Source organism: Pan troglodytes, chromosome 11 (assembly GCF_028858775.2).
Source record: "Pan troglodytes isolate AG18354 chromosome 11, NHGRI_mPanTro3-v2.0_pri, whole genome shotgun sequence".
NCBI classification, from domain to species: domain Eukaryota; kingdom Metazoa; phylum Chordata; class Mammalia; order Primates; family Hominidae; genus Pan; species Pan troglodytes.
The window spans coordinates 26806915-26823005 of record NC_072409.2 but is presented as its reverse complement, the minus strand read 5'-3'; the positions used below and the strand labels follow the sequence as shown (position 1 = coordinate 26823005).

General features: G+C 44.6%; 1 protein-coding gene across 2 annotated transcripts; it reads left to right on the top strand.

Moving 5' to 3' along the window:
• The first annotated feature begins 5718 nt into the window (after window positions 1-5718).
• Window positions 5719-14386, top strand: GNG10 (G protein subunit gamma 10). 2 transcript variants are annotated; one of them, XM_024345482.3, is made up of 3 exons: window positions 5719-5868; window positions 10978-11109; window positions 13433-14386. In XM_024345482.3, exons 1-2 carry the CDS (start codon window positions 5788-5790, stop codon window positions 11101-11103), a joined length of 207 nt encoding a protein of 68 aa, XP_024201250.1. In that variant the 5' UTR covers window positions 5719-5787; the 3' UTR covers window positions 11104-11109; window positions 13433-14386. The 2 variants fall into 2 exon arrangements, with proteins under 2 accessions (XP_024201250.1, NP_001316664.1); NM_001329735.1 differs by having other exon boundaries at window positions 5728-5868; window positions 13430-14317.
• The last annotated feature ends 1705 nt before the right edge of the window (window positions 14387-16091 follow it).

Sequence of the window (16091 nt, the reverse complement as noted above, 5' to 3'; positions counted from 1 at the left end):
ACCCAGGCTGGAGTACAATGGTGTGATCTTGGCTCACTGCAACCTCTACCTCCCAGTTTCAAGTGATTCCCTGCCTCAGCCTCCCAAGTAGTTGGGATTACAGGTGCCCGCCACCATGGCTGGCTAATTTTTTGTATTTTTAGTAGAGACAGGTTTCACCATGTTGGCCAGGCTAGTCTTGAACTCCTGACCTCAGGTGATCCTCCCGCCTCAGCCTCCCAAAGTGCTGGAATTACAGGCGTGAGCCACCGCGCCTGGCCTAGTAGTAAACTTTTTTTTTAGATGGAGTCTCACTCTGTCACCAGGCTGGAGCGCAGTGACAGGATCTCGGCTCACTGCAACCTCTGCCTCCTGGGTTCAAGTGATTCTCCTGCCTCAGCCTCCCGAGTGGCTGGGACTACAGGCGCCTGCCACCACGCCCGGCTAATTTTTTGTATTTTTAGTAGAGACAGGGTTTCACCATGTTGGCCAGGATGGTCTGGATCTCCTGACCTCGTGATCCACGCACCTCGGCCTCCCCAAGTGTTGGGATTACAGGCGTGAGCCACTGCACCCGGCCAGTAGTAAACTGTTAATACCCAAACCTTGGAGATATTTTTCTTGAGTGGAGGCCAATTGCTAGGGTATCACTCAGCTAGTGTGAACCAGACTGCTGGCCACAAACTGAAAATAATGTGGAAATTAGAAGTGGCTTTTATTAGATAGTATAAATGGAATCTAGCTACTTTAAAACATTAAATCAAACCTGGTCTCTTTTGACTTAGAATTATACACTTGAAGCAAATAGATAAATGTTGGTATTGATACAAACTAGTTGTGTATGGATGAATTATAATTAAATATTTATAAAATGTGATGTTAACATTTAAATATTGGCAAAGGCCAAATCTAGAACCTAATAACTAAATTAAATTTACTTCATAAAATTATTTCAGTAGAAACCTACATAATTAGTTGTAAACTTTAGCCTCTTAATTCTTTTTTAATTGATATATGATAGTTGTACATATTTCAGCTTTTTTTTTGGAGACAGCATCTCTTGCCCAGGCCGAGTGCAGTGGCTTGATCATGGCTTACTGCAGCCTTGACCTCCTGGGCTCACATGATCCTCCCACCTCAGCCTCCTGAGTAGCTGGGACTACAGGGGCTCATGCCACTATGGCTGGCTAATTTTTTGATTTATTTTTATTTTTATTTTAGTCGGGGGTCTTACTATGTTGCTCAAGCTGATCTTGAACTCCTGAGCTCAAGGGATCCTCCTTTTAAAGTGCTGGGATTATAGGCATGAGCTATAGGGCCTGGCCTTAGCTTCGTAATTCTTAAAGGATTTAGGATATCCTCAACAATTGTGTATGGAATGGATCATGTGGTCTCAGATCAGTGTCACAGATTCCTCCTTCCTGGTTTCATTCGGGGGTGGAGAAACTTCTGTCATGTGACAGTCTCTCCTTTATAAGCTCCCGAAGCAGGACATAGTGGAATGACTGGCTTTATAACCGGATAGAACAAAGTTGACTAGGCAGGTTACTTTAACCTGTGAGCCTTGTTTTCTTTCATGTAAAGATACTATTTCAGACAGTTCTTAGAAGATAACAAGCGTAAAATGCCTGGCATATATTAAGTGATCAGGAAATGTGAGTTATTTTGCCTTCAGAGGGAATAACAAAGAGTCCCATTTGTTAAAAAAAAATGCATGGTAACAGGAGAGTGTTTTGTGATGATTACAAACCCATTGTTTATTCTTTTAATACATATTTTAATCCCTTGTGCAAGGCACGGTGCTAGAGTGAAGGAGTGATGCTCCTTAGGGTTGGAATTGTGTATTTTAAAAAGCAGCTGCCTGCCCTGTTGCCACCAGTGTGCAAGGTGGAGCAGCCGAGATGACGACTCAGGAAAGAAAGAAAAACTTTCAGAGGTGACAGAATGATCAGCAAGTTGCTAGTCTAAGGCCTACATTTAGTGAAGGGACATTTTCAGTGTAGCAAACAGATATGCTTAGAATGGTTGCTCAAAAAGACATCTAATAGCCCTAAGTTCTGTGGTCTCCCAAAGTCTCAAAAGTACCTGTGAAAATCTCTCCAGAAAAGCCATTCTGAATCTACAAACCTGCTGGTGATTCTTTCAGCTCCTGATTCATTATTTCTGGGTTCTAAAAATAATGTAATAGGCAAAAAGAAGTAAAATAATTTTTATAGTACATGATACTGTGTCACATTAGATATAGTTATTAATGTGTTTTCCTACTCTTAATCATTTTGCAAACTATAGATGGTATATATTATTGTCATTTTGATATAACATTGGCAGAAATATCTTCCCATTATGTCATTATTTTTATGGAGAAGATTGACTCACAAACCCCTTTCCTGGAAGAATAATCCACTGTTAGTAGAAAGGTGATAAAATACAAGTCAGAGGAGTGAAGAACTGTAGCTCCTAACAGGGAAACAAATGAAACATTTGTCATTACAAGGGTAATGACATTTCTAGAAAGTTTCTTGGAAATGAGATAAGTTTGTGCTTAACCAGGGAAAAAAATGTGTGACAAAATTTGAAAGATATTCTACTGGTTACCCATGCATTTTAGCTGTAGTGAGAAGGAAAGAAGGGTACTCTGTCTCCATCCCTCACCTTTCAGAGCTCTGGAAATCACAGCACATGTGGGAAAGGCCTCTGGTCCTCTAGGTAAACCCTGAGTTCTTTGTTTGAGACGGAGTCTTGTTCTGTCGCCCAGGCAGGAGTGCAGTGGCGCAGTCTCACTGCAACCCCCACCTCCCGGGTTCAAGCGATACTTGTGCCTCAGCCTCCCAGGTATCTGGGGACTACAGGCATACGCCAGCACGCCCGGCTAATTTTTGTATTTTAAATTAGCCAGGCGTGGCAGAAACCCCGAAGAGACGGGGTTTCACCATGTTGGCCAGACTGGTCTTGAACTCCTGACCTCAAGTGATCCGCCCGCCTTGGCCTCCCAAAGTGCTGGGATTACAGGTGTGAGCCACCGCGTCCGGCCTGAATTCTCTTGAAAGCTAAAATGAAATTCTTTTCCCTGCTCCCACTTTCTGTGATACTGGGCAAGTCACTTCACTTTCCTTAGCGAATCTGTTTCCTCATCTCTGAAATTGTAGACGCGCCGCAGTATCTGATGGTTCCCTTCAACTCTGAAGTTCCGTGATGCAAAAATAATGGATGAGAAGTCTTTTGGGGAAAGTGTGGAGCATCACACAGATGGTCAGCCTTCCTCAAGTACAAGCGGCACCCGGCCTGCTTATCCATGGATCACAGACCATTCCTCTTGAACGGTGCAAAGTAACACTGAGGTGGGCGGGGCAGTGGGTGTGTAGGGCATGAAGGAGGCAGACACAGCACACCCCTAGACTTTTCCTGCTACCTCGTGGCTGATACACACAGTATGACATGGCTGACGTGTGTCCCTTCATTGAGGGCAACTCCAAAGCCTTCATTTCTAATGATTTTGAGGTAATCTCATTATTTCAGCTGCCATTGCTGTGGAGACATCTCTCACATTAACATCTTGGCTACTCAACATTTTCAGCAGCCTAAAGGCATGTAGCAGTGCCATGGAAGTCACTTCGTTACTCCTAAACCAAACCCCACATTATTTTTTACTCATCTCAAGCCAAGTCTTGTTTCCTAATTTCTGTTTTGGCATTAGTTCTGGCCCACTCTCTGCTACAGAACCCTTTGTCCTCTTTTCTTTGCATTTCATAACCACCATGAAGTACCACTGATTTCGTCTTCTAAATTTGTTCCCCCTCATTCCTACTCTAAGAGTCCTACCCAGGGCCTCATTCCAGCTACTCCCCCACCATCAGCCATTTATCTTCTCAACTTCAGTTCATTTTGCACATTCGTCTCAGATTAATATTCCCAAAATGTCTCACCCTGTGGCTATCCCACTGTTTACCATAAACTTCTGTGTGTATGTGAGGTTTTCTATGACTTCTGGCCCTAGCAACTTTGTATCTCTGTTTTTAAATTTATTCACTCTACATGTGTGCATCGCCTCCAGCTCTCCTCCATACTGGAATGTTCTTCCTTCTGAGCCATCTGCAAGACACGTATCTCCAAAGTCCGGCTCTCAGGATCTATGATGAGCCTTTCCTAATCCAGTATGTACATGTTTGCACTGAGTTATTTGCCATATCTTTTAAATATGAAATAATTCTATTTTGTCCTATTCATCAGTCTCAGAATTGATTGTTGAATGTTCCCAACATGTTCTTTCATCTCTTTACTAAGATACATATTAATTTCTTTGTGGGGAGGAAATTGGCCACTGGAGAGGGCTTTCAAATGTGCAAGTTTCCCTTTGGCCCAGGCACAGCTAATCTGAGCACGTCAATGCCACACATCCTTGCCTTCAAATAGTAATTGGGCCAGGGGTGGGCCCATGACTTAATACCAGCCAGTGAAGTTCATTATGGGGATTTTTGCTGGAACGACTAGAAAGAAAAGAGGTACTATTTTTCCTGGGTTTGCTAGATGGGGACAGTGAAAGTGTGGTGCCTTCCTTCATACCACTAGAGAAGTCCATCTCCCACCAAGGAAAATGAGGCTAATCTCAGAAAAAGCAGAGTCAAAACAAGGAGGATGAGAGCCCCAAAATTATTATTTGGGTAATTGAATTCACTAGTTTAAAGTCCCTGGACTTTTCAGTTACACAAGCCAATATATTACCTTTTGCAATGTTCAGTTTAAGTGAGTTCTGACAAATACAATGGTGTACAAGAATAATGATGTATTAATGATACATGGAAAAAAGCAACACAAAAATTTTAAATATAGTAATGATCCCAGTTTTGTAAAACACTTATTAAAAAATGCAGTAGGCCTATAATGCCAGCAGTTTGGGAGGCTGAGGTGGGAGGATCACCTGAGCCCAGGAGTTCAACACCAGCCTGGCCAACATCGTGAAACCCCATCTCTACTAAAAATACAAAAATTAGCCGGGCGTGGTGGTGTGTGTCTGTAGTCCTAGCTACTCAGGAGGCTGAGGCAGGAGGATCACCTGAGCCCACGAGGTGGAGGCTACAAGGAGCTGTGATCATGTCACTGCACTCCACCCCGGGTGACAGAGCAAGACCCTGTCTCAAAAAAAAAAAAAAAAAAAAAAAAAGCAGAATAGAAACAATGATGACAGTTAAATGGTGAGATGAGAGTGAGAAAAGCTGAATTTAATTTTATTCTGTATGTTTCACAAAGATGTCAGGGTCTGGGATTTTATCCAATTTACCATACTCACTCCACCAAATCAACTGGTAGGATCTCCATGAAACAGTAACAGGGTCATTTAGACACCTGTTGCTGCCTCATGAAAATCCTATGAACTCTCCTTGGTTCCCCGGTGATACTGTCTGGCAAGGCCCCTTATCTCTCCAACTCATGTCACACCTTGGCTCCAGTTCTCATTTCTCAGGGGTGCGTGTTTGCTGCCGCCCACTCCATCCTCGCGTCCCACGCCCTCGCGATTCCTGCTCATCCTAGGGGCGCCAGCTTCGCTGGAGGACGCCCCGCTCTGCGGGTCCCCGCCTCGGTTCCAGGCCCAGCTGCAGGTGCCACCCAGGTTTCAGGCGCTGAGGAGCGGAGAGCACTGCCAGCTCGCTGGGGTCCCCGCTGTCTCTGGCAAGCGGCTCCGCGCCGGGTGGGCTGGGGCGGCGGGGCGGGCGCAGCTGCTTCCCCGCCCCGGGGCGGCACCCGCGCTCGGGGCTGGCGGCTCCTCCCCGCCCAGCCGGGCCCAGCAGCCCCTAGGAGCCCAGCGCCGCCGCCATGTCCTCCGGGGCTAGCGCGAGCGCCCTGCAGCGCTTGGTGGAGCAGCTCAAGTTGGAGGCTGGCGTGGAGAGGATCAAGGTGCGGGCCCCGGGTACCCACGCTCCGGTCCTTCCGCCCGCGGGGCGTGAGAAGAGGAGGCCGGCGGCCCGGACCGGGCGCCAGCGGGGGACTCGGTGGCGGCGGCGAGGCCTCGGCGGGGCGCGGGGGGCGGTGGGGTCCGCGGTGAGGGAGCGCGCGGGGCAAGCCGGGGGCCCGGGCCTGACGGGAGGAGGCCGCGCCTGGGGGGCCCCGCGGTCGTGGTCGGTCCCGGTCCCTGGGGGGTGCGCCCACTCCAGAAGGCGGCCGTGGTCAGTTCCTCGGAGGGCACACGGGATGCCGGCGACGCGCGGGCCGGGAGGGTGGACCCAGGGCTGGGGAGGCCACCGCAGGGCGGCGAATTGGTGATGGATTGGTAGGATGAGAGCGAGAGGGAGGAGAGCCAGGATGCTCGGGTTTCTGTCGTCGTGACAGGGTGGACGGCGCTGCCACCCGCCGAGGTAGAGAGGAGGGGGAACAGGTTTGGGGAAATGATGAGTTCGGCTGCGGACCTGGGGACTCCGGGGAGTCATCCGGGAGGTATTTGTCCTCATGGCCTGAAGCTCAGCGCCCAGGGCTGAAAGAGGTCATTCAAGTGCATTGGGGCGAAAAAGCCTCTTCTATGAAGAGCAGAGCTCAGAGCCTGGGACCCGGGGACCAGCCACACCGATGGCCGGTGGCCGAGAGAAGAGGAAATAAGAGACAGCAAGGTTTCCGAGCAAGGCCTAGAGAAGAGGAAATAAGAGACAGCAAGGTTTCCGAGCAAGGAAGTAGGGATTTCCAACAACTGGGGGCTCAGTCAACATGTCCAGCGTTTTAGTCAGTTGGCTAAAAGGCGTCTGTTGTAGAGCTGTGTTTAGCTACGAGTGCAGCATTATTTGCAGAAGATCTGTAAGAAGGAACACAACCAGGATAGTCCCTGTGCCTCAGTGGCGCCTTTGCTGTGTGCCTGGCACTGCTACAGGGAATAGGGTGGTTCTGGAGGGGAAGGTAAACAGCAGCTTAACGGATACATAGCATCGCTTCACGTACTAAGTGGAGTGAAGATAATAAACAGGGTAAAGGGAGAGGGCTGTGGAATGCAGAAGTCTGGTGGCTTATGTGTTAGTAAAAGCAGAATCTGGAGTGTCATAGGGTAGGCAGACGTTTTTCTTTTTAAAGAAACCTAGTTTTAAAGAGGAAATAACGTGTTTTTTTAACTTAGGAAATGAAAAGCCATGTTTTAGGGTTGAGAGGAAGTAACAAATTATATTTTTAGGTTCCAGGGAAGAAACAAATGGAAGCCAATTGCTGGTAGAGGAGACAGGGCTACGGGGGGCGGGGGATTGGTGGCACAGCTTCTGAGACAGAAAGAAAGAAGGTAAGGGTGTGTGTAAAGATAAGTTTCTAGATATAGGCTAAACTTGTATGGTGACACTTTTCTTTGTGAAATAGGAGGCCAGGTTTTCTTCTAAGGCAGAGGAAAGGGGACTAAGGGAGTGGCCCCTGAGCAGGCACACAGATGCGCTGTGACTGAAGACCCAGCTGCTGTGACAAGGGAGACTGCTGGTCATATTTGTGATTTTTTTTTTTTCCTGCAGCAATCTTTGACCATCCTGGAATGTGAGTGCTGAAGGTGAACGGTAGTTGAAAGAGGAGTAAGTTAGCAGGGGAGGTATGCCAGAAAGGTGGAGGTGGGGCCGGAGGGCAAGGCGTGTGAAGGTCTGGCCAGAAAGAGGCTGAGCCTAGATGGATAGAGAAGGAATGCAGCCAGCCTCCTGGTGATAGGTGAGACAGAAGGGGAGGAGGTGATGCCTGGTGACCTCGGTGAGGTCAGAGCAGAATAAAGGAAGAATAAAGGAGGCAGCACCCTGGATGGGAAGGAGAGATTGTGATCAGAGAGTAGGATACTGGGGTGTAAAATTTCAGAAGTGGAGCAGTTACAGGTGTTGTAACTATATCTGTTGGCATTGAGGAGAAGGCTGTTTGAGGGGAGGAAGTCAGGGAACTGAAACGAGGGTTGTTGGAAATTCACAAAGACAATGTGGGGACATGAGGTAGAAAGGAAAACTGTGAGCCAGTCAGATGCCTGTCTACCCGCCAAGTAGCTAAGAAAGAGGAAAGATATATATATATATATTTTTTTGAGATGGAGTTTCGTTCTTGTTGCCCAGGTTGGAGTGCAATGGCATGATCTCAGCTCACTGCAACCTCTGCCTCCCAGGTTCAAGCGATTCTCCTGCCTCAGCCTCCCGAGTAGCTGGGATTACGGGCACCTGCCACCACATCTGCTAATTGGCTTTTTTTTTTTTTTTTTGTATTTTTAGTAGAGATGGAGTTTCACCATATTGGCCAGGCTGGTATCGATCCCCTGACCTCAGGTGATCCTCCCGCCTCAAGCTCCCAAAGTGCTGGGATTACAGGCGTGAGCCACGGCACCTGGCCGGAAAGATGTGCTTATCTACCTTTTAAAAATGATGATGAAACTGAGAGCCATATAATTCAGGTGAATTGCCTGAGCTCACAGTAAGCTTATTTACTGATAGGATAATAAGCCTATTTAAGAGGTGCGCTCATGGAAGTATGATCTGGGGTACTTGGCAGGGCTTCCCTCAGACAATACCTTAGAGAGTCACAACATTCCAGGGTCTGGTCTACCTCACATCCTCATTCAGTGTTGGATGTGCTTAGCATAGCCAGAGGTGTCTTCTCTTTGACAGACTTGCTATCTGAAAAATAAACCAGGACACCAGTTTTCTAACATATAATAGAGGACATCCCTTCCCAGCTATAGGAATGCTTGGTATCCTTCCAAGAACTCCTCCTTTAGAGGAGCCTCACAGAAGTTGCTGGGTAAACATGGGCTCAAACCAAGGAAAGTCAGGTAACCTGGGTGGAGGTTATCCCACCGCCAATGGCAGGGGACAGCTTGCAAGTATTTGGGCTTATAGTCTCCCAGCCCACAGCGTCTCTCCCTTGCTAGTGTTAGAGAGATGCTGATCACGTTTACTCTTCTCTTATTTTCTCTGCGTATCCCCTTACCTTAACTTTTTGACCATGTTCTTGAGCCTAGAGTTCAGTTAGTCTCATTTCTCCAGGAGTCCTGGAGACAGTGTCCTTCCACCTACCATGTGTGGAGTTTACCTGCCACCCCAATGCAAAGATAGTAAGCCTGAGCATAATTGATTCTCGATTTCTTTTGAATTAATAACTGGTATATATAACCATTAATTCCAATTATAATTCACATGAAAATGTCAGAGCTTCTATTGAGAGCAAAAGCAAACTTTAGCATTAGCCTGGTAATATTATATTATGGTTTTATATTCATATAATATGGAGTAAACTGTCATTACATTAATGCAACCAAAATTCCTGGAGCTGTCCAGAAACTTGGTAGCAATTGTAACATAAACAGTTAATTTTCCAGTTATTTGAAGGCTTGGAAAATTAACACAAACTAGTAGTAATACCTGAACAGCAATTGGAACCATTTTTGTACAATATGGGTGAATTTTATTCAAAACGCCTTTTAATGCAAAAAAAAAAAAAAGTACAATGAGGAAAACCTCCGAGTAGAAATATGCATCAAATGGAAGATAAGAAAAGGGATAATGATATTGTATCAGTTAGTTTTTGCTGCCTGACAAACCACCCCAAAATTTAGTGGCTTAAAAGATTTATACTCACAGTTCTTAGATGGACAATTTGAGCTAGGTTCAGGTGTACAGTTCTGCTGATCTTCTGGGCTCTCCCATGCATCTGTAATCAGATAGAGTGTTAACTCGTGTTGGCTGGTGTCTGGGTGATTGAGAATGGCCTCACTCACATGTCTGCAGGTTGATAGGCAGGTGCTGGTTGTAGCTTACCAGTTCTCCTCTACAAGACCTCCAGGAGGCTATCTTGGGCTCCTTCAGATGGTTGTCTTACAGTTCCACCTGCACCAAGAGAGATAGGTGCAGAGACTCTTGAGGACTAGCTTGGAACTTGCCCTTTATTTCTACCACATTCTACTGGTCAAAGTCAGCCCAGATTCTTTTCTTTTTTTGTTTTTTTGAGACGGAGTTTTGCTCTTGTCACCCAGCCTGGAGTGCAATGGTGCGATCTCGGCTCACTGAAACCTCCGCCTCCTGAGTTCAAGCGATTCTCCTGCCTCAACCTCCTGAGTAGCTGGGATTATAGGTGCACGCCACCACACCCGGTTAATTTTTTTTTTTTTTTTTTTTTTTTTTTTTAGTAGAGATAGGGTTTCACCATGTGGTCAGGCTGGTCTCGAACTCCTGACCTCGTGATCTGCCCCCGCTTGGGCTCCCAAAGTGCTGGGATTACAGGTGTGAGCCACTGCGCCCGGCCACAGTCAGCCCAGATTCAAGGGGTGCGTCAAGAGACTCTACCTCTTCGTGGAAGGAGCTGCAAACTATTGTGATCACGTTTGCAGTCTACCACAAATGTATTGCTATATGTTAGCGCTATTCTAATAGTTTTATATGCGTGAACTCACTTAATTGTTACAGCAACCCAGAGAGGTGGGTTACTATTTCTAATTATTTCTCAGATGAGGAAGCAGCTACTGAGACGTTGAGTAACTTGCCCAAGGTTATATAGGTAGTGGCAGAGCTGAATTTGAGTCCACGCAGTCTGGTTCCAGAGGCTATACTCCCAAATAATAAGCTATACCGCCTCAAAAGCAAGGCGGAAGAACTTTATCACTTGTTTGGAGCAGACTGAATAAGGCTTCAGACTTGTAAACATTAACACAATTTGCTCATTTGGCAAACTTGGATATATTGATGCATGTTTTATATAAGTAAAAATTTGTAAAGGGAATGCTAGAATGAGCTATTTCTTTACCCGTTCAGTCTCAAAACTAGATTTCTAAATGGATCAAAGATACAGCTTTTTCTTGCCTTCGTTGAATAAGCAACTAAACCAAAAAATATCTAAATTGACGTTCATGGAAATTGTAACCTTTTCTCTTTGTAGTTCAAGTATTAGAACTTTCAGCAGAAAGAGACTTTTGGAGGTCACAAAAAGTTGATATTTACCAAGTTGGATGATCGTTTTCAGAATATCCTTGACTGCCGGGTGGCTTGGCTGTGAGCAGGGTGCCATGTTGCTGTCCCTTTGTTTCAGGTCTCTCAGGCAGCTGCAGAGCTTCAACAGTACTGTATGCAGAATGCCTGCAAGGATGCCCTGCTGGTGGGTGTTCCAGCTGGAAGTAACCCCTTCCGGGAGCCTAGATCCTGTGCTTTACTCTGAAGACTCGTGAGTAATGATACACCATGATGTCTTGGGCCCATAGCATTATCACAGGGCTTCCCAAAGGACTTGAGCAACTGAGTTTTGAATGTCTCCTATTCTTGGGGAAATTAAAACAACAGCCAGCAAAATGCACAACTTTCCCTGAAGTGTGATTCTAGTGTATAGTTACCTTGCCTGTAGAATACATCTAATCAGGACAGTCTGAAGTCTCTTTGGCACTAAGTCATGAGATGCCAACATCCTTCTGTACTTGAGCCCTTTGAGTTGGCTGGTAGTAATTTCTTTCTTTCTTTCTTTCTTTTTTTTGAGACAGTCTCGCTCTGTCACCCAGGCTGGAGTACAGTGGCATGATCTTGGCTCACTGCAACCTCCATCTCCCAGGTTCAAGCAATTCTCTTGTCTCAGCCTCCTGAGTAGCTGGGACTACAGGTGGCTGCCACCATGCCTGGCTAATGTTTGTATTTTTAATAGAGATGGGTTTCACCATATTGGTCAGGCTGGTCTCGAACTCCTGACCTCAGGTGATCCACCCGCCTCGGCCTCCTAAAGTGCTGGGATTACAGGTGTGAGCCACCACACCTGGCCAGTAATTTCTTGACCTTAAGCCCACCCTCTCTGTCCTTATAGCATCCAAGGGTTGGGATTTGCTACTTAGTGCTATCAACTGACTTGCTACTCTTGGGAATAAGGACTCCCCAGAGTGGGAGATGTGTGCCTACCACCCGCTGTGATTTCTTTCTCAATGGTTTTCAGAATATATCTCTGTTTTAATGGAGGAAGAAATATAGCTATTGGGAAAAAGTGTGAGTGGGGTTAAAAGAGTTTTAAAAATTGATAAATGAAAACACCTCTCTGGTGGCATATTAGAAATTTCTTGGGTTCGAATGTTTTGTATTGGGGTCATTTTCACAATGTGTTTCCCCCCTCATCGCTGAGACATCTTTCTCTGTCACCCAGGCTGGAGTGTGGTGGCACAATCTTAGCTCACTGCATCCTCTGTCTCCTGGGTTCAAGCAATTCTCCTGCCTCAGCCACCCGAGTAGCTGGGATTACAGGCGCATGCCACCATGCCCGCCTGATTTTTTTGTATTTTAGTAGAAATGGGGTTTCACCATGTTGGCTAGGCTGGTCTTGAATTGGCTGGTCTCAAACTCCTGACCTCGTGATCTGCCTGCCTTGGCCTCCCAAAGTGCTGGGATTACAGGTGTGACACAATGTTTTTTTAAGAGGACAAGGGCATGAATTATTAGAGTCTTTTGGGACCAACATATTTCAAATGATGTATTCTAAGGGGTGTTTATACAGTGAGTAATTATCTTAGGTCCTTCTTCACAAGTAGCAAAAGGAAATTGTTCACATTTATAAGAAGGAAGCAATCGATCAAATCTTATTGTATTTTTTAATGGAAAATGTTCATATTTATGGTGTTAAGATAATAGTCTTATGTTGGCATAGCATTTTTCTTTTTACAAAGCTTCCTTCTCCCCTCCCCTCCTCTCCCCTCCCCTCTTCTTCCCTTCCCTTCCCTCCTTCTTTCCTTCCTTCTCTTTTTTAAATTGAGATGGAGTCTCACTCTGTCACCCATGCTGGAGTGCAGTGGCACGATCTTGGCTCACTGCAACCTCCACCTCCCGGGTTCAAGTAATTCTCCTGCCTCAGTCTCCCGAGTAGGTGGGACTGCAGGTGTGCAGCACCATGCCTGGCTAATTTTTGTATGTTTAGGAGAGATGAGGTTTCACCGTATTGCTCAGGCTGTTCTCAAACTCCTGACCTCAGGTGACCTGCCTGCCTCGGCCTCCCAAAGTGCTGGGATTACAGTCGTGAGCCACTGCGCCTGGCCTCATAAAGCACTTTCATGGGTGCTGCTCATTCAGTGGTGTGGTTTAGATGTCTTTTGTATTCACCTGTTACTTTCATTTTTTTTTTTTTTTGAGACGGTTTTGCTCTTGTTTCCAGGCTGCAGTGCAATGGTGCGATCTCAGCTCACCACAACCTCTGCCTCCTGGGTTCAAGCGATTCTCCTGCCTCAGCCTCACTAGTAGCTGGGATTACAGGTGCCTGCCACCATGCCCGGCTAATTTTTTTGTATTTTTAGTAGAGACAGGGTTTCTCCATGTTGGTCAGGCTGGTCTTGAACTCCCAATATCAGGTGATCCACCCACCTCGGCCTCCCAAAGTGTTGGGATTACAGGCGTGAGCCACCGCGCCTGGCTCACCTGTTGCTTTCTATTTCGTGAATACTAAAGTACCCTATTAAATGATGACTAGTTAATTGTATAAATAAGTCTTACTAAAGTGAAAACCAAACAAACTCTTTTTCCAGTAGGAGAGAAGTTCGCTGAGGAATGCCTTCAAGCACAAAGTGATGAATGACTGCCTTCAAGTCTCAAGAAAACACTTTTACCTAACTTTTAGAGATATTTCAGCCCTTTCCTGTGGCCTGGTCCTATAGCCAAAATCACAGATATTCATGAGTTTCTACTTGAGTGAGGAAACTGGGTGAAGGAATAGAATTTTAAATAGTAATAACTGCTTGTTTTTTTGTGCAAGTACTTTTATACATAAGATAAACAAAAACCTTATCACAAAACATACCAAAATGCACCTCTTTCATAAGTGAGTTACTAAGATTTCTATACCTGGAATATCATGTATGTTTCATTTACTGGATGTTTACATTTTAGGAAGGAAAATAGTGTTGTTTATTTAAACAACTGAATACTTATAAACTGTTGTTCCTGGAAGATATTTATTCCATAAAAAATTTGTTCTTTTCTCATGAATTTATAATTCCTAAATGAAGACCAGAAAGCACAAATTGCTGGGAGGAAGAATAGGCTTTATTAATCAACTGATGTCTTGATTTTTCTAAATGGGAAGATTGCTTTATTTTTAACACTAATTATGGGAGCAGATTCTTAGCAAACTTCTTTGGAAAAGTTAATGTTATGATGTGCATTAGGCTGCCCCATCGTGTATATAAATGAAGCAGATTTGATTTTTGTATTCTTACGTTCCTCTGCTTTGTAGTTGTGGCTGTACTTAAAGAAATACAGAATTTCATATATTTAAAAATGTTTAAAATGTGACCCACAGAACATTGTAAATGATTAAAAACTAACATGAAAATATTACAACCTAAAAGAATTCTTAACTTCACAAGTGTTTTACTTCGACGATGTGCCTTTGATTTAATTTGGGACACTTTTTTAGAAGGATACATTATTCGTGTTTGCAACGGTCTTTGAAGAGCTTGGAAATAAAATTTCTGCTTAATTAATCATTTTTCTATGACAGCAATATTTTGTGTCTGATTTTGTATTAAGGACTCATGGATTTCTGTTTGCCTGTGAGATTGAGTGCTGGAATGAGAGAGTGAAATTGTTGTTTTTAAGTCTTTGTAGAATTTTGCAAATGTCCTGAAAAATAGATAACTGTATAACATGAAGAAAATATCTCTATTAATGGCAACATTTGTTCTCTGAAATAGCTATATATAAACTGATAAATAAACAAAAATATCTGTGAGTGTAAGTAGTGTTACAATAGAGAAAACAGAAGTCATTAGATGGGAACTCCCTTAACTTTTAGCTGCTAAACTTCTAGATCTAGTGATTGGAATCCCTTCCATTCAGTCATAATTCAGGCATCCCTTTTATAACCTATTTGTTCTCTGGATCTGTTTCACCTTCTCTGAAATTGCACACTACCAGTGATCCTTTCTCCTTCATCTTCAAATTCTCTGCTGGACGCTTTCTTTTCTTTTCTCTTCTCTTTTCTTTTTTTGAGACAGGGTCTCACTTTGTCACCCAGGCTGGAGTGCAGTGGCGCTATCTTGGCTCACTGCAGCCTCAATCTCCTAGGTTCAAGTGTTCTTCCCACCTCTGCCCCCCAAGTAGCTGGGACTACAGGCGTGAACCATCACACCCGACTAATTTTTGTATTTTTTGTAGAGATGGAATTTCGCCATGTTGCCAGGCTGGTCTTGAACTCCTGAGCTCAAGCCATCCACCCACCTCAGCCTCCCAAAGTTCTGGGATTATAGGCGTGAGCCACTGTGTCTGGCCTCCAGTGGACCCTTTCTATCACAATTTAGCATGTTCCATTCTGTCTTAACAACAACAGCATTTTTAAAAATCCTCATTGAAAAACAAAATTCTTTTTTGATTCCACTTTCCCCTTTCAGCAAACGTTTGGTAAGATAGCACAATGAAACTATAATCATCTCACTTATAGATGAATATAGATGCAAATGTCCTAGATATAAACAGATAAAATTCAGTAGTTAGAGAAAATACAGCCGGATAAAACTACTTTAACATAAGGAAATCTATCAATGTAATTCATTACTTGAATCACTTAAAGAAGGGAACCTATGCCAAAAAGTCATCTGATAAAATTCAATAGCTGTTCTGAGCTGGGTACAGTGGCTCACGCCTGTAATCCCAGCACTTTGGGAGGCCAAGGCAGGCAGATCACGAGGTCAAGAGATTAAGACCATCCTGGCCAACATGGTGAAACCCCGTTTCTATTAAAATTCAAAAATTACCTGGGCATGGTGGCACGCCCCTATAGTCCCAGCTACTCGGGAATCTGGGGCAGGAGAATCGCTTGAACCTGGGAGGCGGAGGTTGCAGTGAGCCGAGATCACGCCACTGCACTCCAGCCTGGCAACAGAGGGAGAGACCCTGTCTCAGAAAAAAAAAAAAAAAAAAGCTGTTCTGAATAAAAACTAAGTGGATTAGTGAAATGAGAGTAGAAAGAAATTACTATGATGATAAAGACAATTTTTCAAAACCAATAGCCAATATCATACTACATGGTGAAAGGCTGACACATTCAGGTTATCAGGAACAACACAAGAATACCTTTTATCACCACTATTATTCAGCATTGCTTTGGAAGTCTTAGCTAATGCAGTAAGCTGAAAAAATGAAATGATGTAAACATTTTAGAAGAATTATCTGTATTTATGGGTTATATAA